The following is a 5629-nucleotide window of genomic DNA, read 5'->3' as shown; positions in this document are numbered from 1 at the left end:
CTGTCCTGGCCATACAAGGTCACAGTAGGCCTCTGGGACTGATTGTACCACTTGGTATCAGGTCTACCAGGAGGCATGCAGAGCTGTGGACAAGGGTGTGGAGTGCAGGTTCTCAATTGCATGTAGAAGTGTGGACAGGAAGATAGGGCATAAAAAGAATGGAGAGAATTGGGCAGACCTCACAGCTTCTGGGAGTAATAGAGTTCAGCACATGGGAAATAGGAGAGTGAGTTGTTCTTGGTTGTTCTGGATGTCAGTAGGCCTCCTGGTGACAAGGACCAGCCTTGGCTTAGAGGGGGGTTCTGAGGAAGTGGTGTTTGGGAGCAACAAAAAGAATGGCTTGAAGTCAGTTCTGGGGTACAAGCTGATAGCCTTGTGTTCTGCTATGACAGCTTTCTGAAGATGACCAGAGAGATAACCTCTAACTTACAATAGTCCATTCTTTTATTTTCATGTCAATGCAATCATGCACCCCACATACTCTTTTGATTAAATCACAAATTTTGAACTTAGCCCCTTAACCGCTAAGAAAAGACAGCAAGCACATTTTTCTTAACATGGCAAACAAACTCAGAAATCTGCTTGCTTTGTAAGAACATACAATAAGCTATGAGATCACTACTCCCTCATGCTGGGTCTAAATTTCCTCTGTTCCAGGATGTCCTTGAACTCAGAAACCTGCTTGCTTTTGTGTCTGCCTGCCTTTGCATCTTTCTGACAAGCTTGCTCATAGTGCAACTGCTTCTGTACTTTTTTTGGTACATGAAACCCCTCTTGTAACTCATATTACATCTTTATTTTTTGAATAGTTGAGAAATCCTGTTTATATATTTTTAAATTCATGTATTCAGTGTTCTTTCCTATATCATTAAGGGCTGCTGTGAAAGCCACAGCATTTATAGTTTTTGCTAAGGCATAAACATACCCTCCCATCCTAAGAGGTATTAACCTTCCCAGAAAGGACATTCCACAATAAACTTAAGTATCATATTTCCTGATAACTGTCAACACTTGTGGAGTCCTATGTCCTACTGGCTCCAACCCAGAGTTGCGATCATGTCCCACCATCACCCTCATGACCATGCAGGACTCAGCATCCTGGAAGGCAGGCAGAACTATGGGCCAGGGGGAGGAGTATAGATCAGAGATTGCAGACTGGTGTGTGGAACTTTAGATGGAACATAGAAAGGCCATGCGTTTATTTGTTTGTTTGTTTGTTTGTTTGTTTATCTATCTATTTATTTATTTATTTATGTTTTCTTGAAATTTTACCTGCTAATTTCTGCCCTTTCCAAAGTTATCTCATTATAATTCATGCCTCCTTTGAATTTTCTTAACATTTCAGTATTTGTTCTTTATTTTGATTGATATGATAATTTTTCATTTTGTCAAAAACCCAGTTATGTTACATGAATATGTTTTTGTTTTAATCCCTGATATGGGATATGGGGCTGTTTCCAATTGTCCACAATGAATAATTATGAGTGTCTCATGCTTTAGGAGGGGTATGATTTTTTCCAGCTGCAGACAGTTTTAGTTTGGAATTCTTGGGGGTCTTGAGAAGGTATTTGTGTGAGATCCCCTAGATGGCCTGTGGTGGCTCCTGCTTTGCCTGCTGCTGTCAGTCCCCTTTGCTGCTGTACCTGCTCCTGATTTTGCTATTGATGAATTATTGTTTGGCTGTCTTGTTTGACTTCTGGTTAGATATATCATGATGATAGATTTTGGACTTATCAAAACCAACATCAGAGGTCTACACTCCTTTTCCTCTATAACTATTCTTTACTACTGAGTGTTGGTTGGAAATATTGTGCTGAAAAAACTGTTGGAAGGGTAGTAGATAATACAGTCCAATAACGTACACCAAAATAATGCTTAGAGATAAGGGTATATACAGATTAACAGGCAGAGATCAGTGTTATAGGATACACTGAACTGATTAAAGTGAACTTAGAAAATACACTTTTTTTCTTTTCAGTGTGTGGACATGTTCAAGCACAGATTTGAGGAAGGCAGAGTACAATTGTAGGAGTTTGTTCTCTCCACTAGGTAGGACCTGGGATAATCATTTCTAAGTTGTGAGTGCTTTAGCTGCTGAGCTGTCTTGCTGATTCTTATTATGGCCAGTGTTATTATCAAGGCTTGGTGCTGTGGGATTGTCATTTTTATTGTTGGTAGAGGTCTGTGAACATGTACATGAAGAGTCTCGGTATTAATTTCATAACTCAGTGCAAATCTATCCTCAATATAGAACATACAAACTGTTGGTTCATATTCTATTATTTCAAGCTCTTTCAATATACCTGATATTGATGATTTCCTACTCCCCCAAATTGGAAGTGAAGAGTTAAGTGTGTTGGATAAATTTTTCAGTGTGGGCCTCAAGAGATGGCTCAGCAGGTTGGAAGCCTGGCCATATTTACATTGGATCAGAGCTCGATTCTGAGAAACTATCTTTGTAGGCTTACATCAGTTTGTAACTCCAGCTCTAGGGGTATGACACCTATTCTCCTTAAGAGGAGGGAATCCCCACAAATACATACATACCCAATACATATGAACAAAAAAATGAATGCTAAAATATTCTTTGTTCACAGAAGTAAGTACCACAAGTCAGATTATAAGTTTCATCACACTGACAGCTATAACCACCCCTGGTATTTATCTTGTGGTCTTTCTAGCCTTGGTCATTCTCAAGTAGCTGAAAATATTAGATTCTTGATTTTAATCTTTTGAGAAAATAATTTTGCGATTGAGAAAGCCACTGACAGATGGAGTGACAACTTTGCTTCCTCATTGTTCTGATATCTCTTGTCTCCTGTCTGATTCGTAGGTGTTTGTGATGATTGGAAAAACAATTTCACCATGGCTCAGAGTCAAGTCTTTACCAAGGTCTTTCAGGAGAAGATCTCCAGTGTGGATCCTGGATTCCTCCCTGGTCCTGAGACTTTAAATCTCTTAAGGCTTCTGAGCAGGAGCTGTCTATGCCTCTTTTCCTATTTACTCTTGATGTGATCAGCAGATTGTACTGCTCTAGAGAGCACAAAGTTATGTTGTTCAGTGCTTGACTCTCACCTCCTTAGGGCCCAAGGTACAAAGCATATATCTCCTAACTAAAGTGGAATAACATGCAATATATTTACTATATACAAAATGTTCATCCTTGAAAATATTTAATTAGTGCGATGCATCCTTGTTTGTTCAGATAGAGAAATATAGAGAGGAATTCTGTTCTTGTCCGAAGTTTGAAGTATCAACTAAGACGGAGCGAGAGTATCAGTTTGATCAGGACCATTTAACACATTAAACTGTTTAGTGAAAATTGGTTGCATCAGTTTCAGTCCAGCCTGCAGCAGAATGCAGTTATATACAGGGAAACAGAGAATGGTGAATAACTCACTTACCATGTCAGTAAGATTCCAACCAGAAATCATTTCACATCAACAAATGAGTATAGCCTTATTCTTTTAAAATTACAGCAGTGAGCTCCACACCTTGTTCATACAAAATGTTGAAAACATATTTATGGAATAAAGTACTTAATGGTATTAGTGAAGGTGTCTTCTGTATTTGGCAGTTTTTATGGGCTCTTATTTTCAACACTTGAAGAGCACAGAACAAGGATCTTTAGGATCTCTGAAGATCAACAGTAAGGGGCAGATACTGGGGAAGACTGCAGCCAGAACCTCACTGACAAGCCTTATGAAGAGACGAGAATGTATAGAAAAGGCATGAAAGATGATACAAATACAATTTAGAAGATAAAATCTAACAAATGTGACCACCAACATCAGGATAGTATGGGTTGCTCTGGTCTCAGCTTGGCCTCTGGCATCCTGATTGGGAGTGAGGATGTGCTGCATTTGCTGGCGATGTCTATGGAGGAGAAGTACCATGGAGACACTGGTCCAGACCATGATGGTCATGAATGTGGCATCATGGGAAAACTGCAAGAAGACCATGCCTACAATGAACCCAGAAGTGGAACCGAACAAGTTGCTTTTAGAGTCAGTGTTATTGTCTGTTATCTGTGGACCAGTGACCTTAATTGGAATGTGGATGTTACTTAAGACACTGTAAAACCAACAACTGTAGCAGGAATAATTCCACAAATTTGGGACACTTGCTCTGAGTATAAGTTTACCTTTACCTCTATTAACAGGAACAAGAGTGACAAACTGATGGATACTCAGGACACAGGTGGAACACAAATTTTTGCTTCTTGCCACCATGTGACTGAAGAATTCTAATTTACATTTGAGTTCATTTGGAGGAGTTTTGGAAGCAAAAGCACTCATGTTGTTTGGAAATATAGTGAGGAATAGAGTCAAGGCATTGGCCACAGCCATGTGGCTTAAAATCACCTGTCTGGGCCTCTGTTTAGAACCAGTCAAGACTGGAGAGAAATTATGGACAAACAGAAAGACATTGGCCACAGTTCCAACCCCAAACTGGCAAAGCAAGAGGATCTGAAGAGCCACTTCCTCAGTGGTTTTCACGGATTTACCATGAGCAGACATGGAAAGGGCTTTACAGGAACCTGGAGTGATGATTAGGTCAGACACTACTCTCCTCGGGTCTCTGTTTTATTGTCCACACTTACCAATTGATTTGACACAATTTCTTCACTTGATAAGTGAGACACTATTCTATCGCACTACAGGCAAATTGCCTGAAAAACAATGAATGTATAATAACTCAAATAAAATTTTATACTGATTTTATTACTCCTGCCTCAATGTAAATTTTGTATTGCAACTACATCTTTATTGGTTCAGTAGGTCAAGAGCACAATAACACACATTTTACCACACCAAGGTCTTTGCATATGAATACAGACAGTAAAGAGTCTACTATGAGTCTGTGATTCCATCATCAGAATTCAATACAATTAGGAGGGAGGAAATGCTTCAATTGGGATGTAACTAAATCAATAACAAATAAAAGAATATATAAATGCAACATAAAAATAATTAATTGAATTTCGTATATTATAGTAACATATTAAAAATAGTATGTATGGAAACAATATGATATTGCACTCAATAATAAAGTTATGTAACTGAATTCAGTTGTAGAAAATTAAGTTGTTGGCTTTTGAGAAAATTTTATACTACTCATCCTCAAAATTAAAAAAAAAAAACACAAAATACTTCTGATAAAGCCACCTGTGTTGTAATGACACAGATGAACATAGGCTTACATATGTGTCCTCCATATGAAAAAAAACACTTGTTAACAAGTTCCATTTATTCATAATTTTACTGATCATAATTTTTGTTCTAAATGTGAGGTGCCAGAGTCTTACCTGCATCATCTGCAGATTCCCTCCAAAATTATTAACACAATCCCTTTGCAGTAATATAATATAATATAATATAATACAATACAATATAATCCCAATACCCTTTGCAAGCTGATGCTTAGTCTGCACTTTACTTGTTTATATGTTTTCTATAGGAGCAGGAGGGCCTCCATCCACCAGGTATAATTCATTATCTTACATGCATATGTTACACTAAATGCTGTTTTCTCCTGAGTACTAATCTAGGACACAGACATTTCTTTGACATGAAAGCAAAATATTAACCTATTCAAGTTAACCTGCAGACTTCAGAAAGAAATAATG

The 5629-nt window shown here is 38.1% G+C and overlaps 1 protein-coding gene across 1 annotated transcript; it reads right to left on the bottom strand.

Moving 5' to 3' along the window:
* Positions 1–3596: 3596 nt before the first annotated feature.
* Positions 3597–4520, bottom strand: Vmn1r152 (vomeronasal 1 receptor 152). Its single transcript, NM_001166752.1, has one exon. It carries the CDS (start codon positions 4518–4520, stop codon positions 3597–3599), a length of 924 nt encoding a protein of 307 aa, NP_001160224.1.
* Between the last annotated feature and the right edge of the window lie 1109 nt (positions 4521–5629).

This window comes from Mus musculus, chromosome 7 (genome assembly GCF_000001635.26).
Source record: "Mus musculus strain C57BL/6J chromosome 7, GRCm38.p6 C57BL/6J".
Taxonomy (NCBI): domain Eukaryota; kingdom Metazoa; phylum Chordata; class Mammalia; order Rodentia; family Muridae; genus Mus; species Mus musculus.
This window is presented reverse-complemented; position numbering and strand designations above follow the sequence as displayed.

Excerpts from the sequence above, each read along its gene's own strand:
- Vmn1r152 (NM_001166752.1), bottom strand. The coding sequence starts at position 4,520 with ATGTCTGCTCATGGTAAATCCGTGAAAACCACTGAGGAAGTGGCTCTT.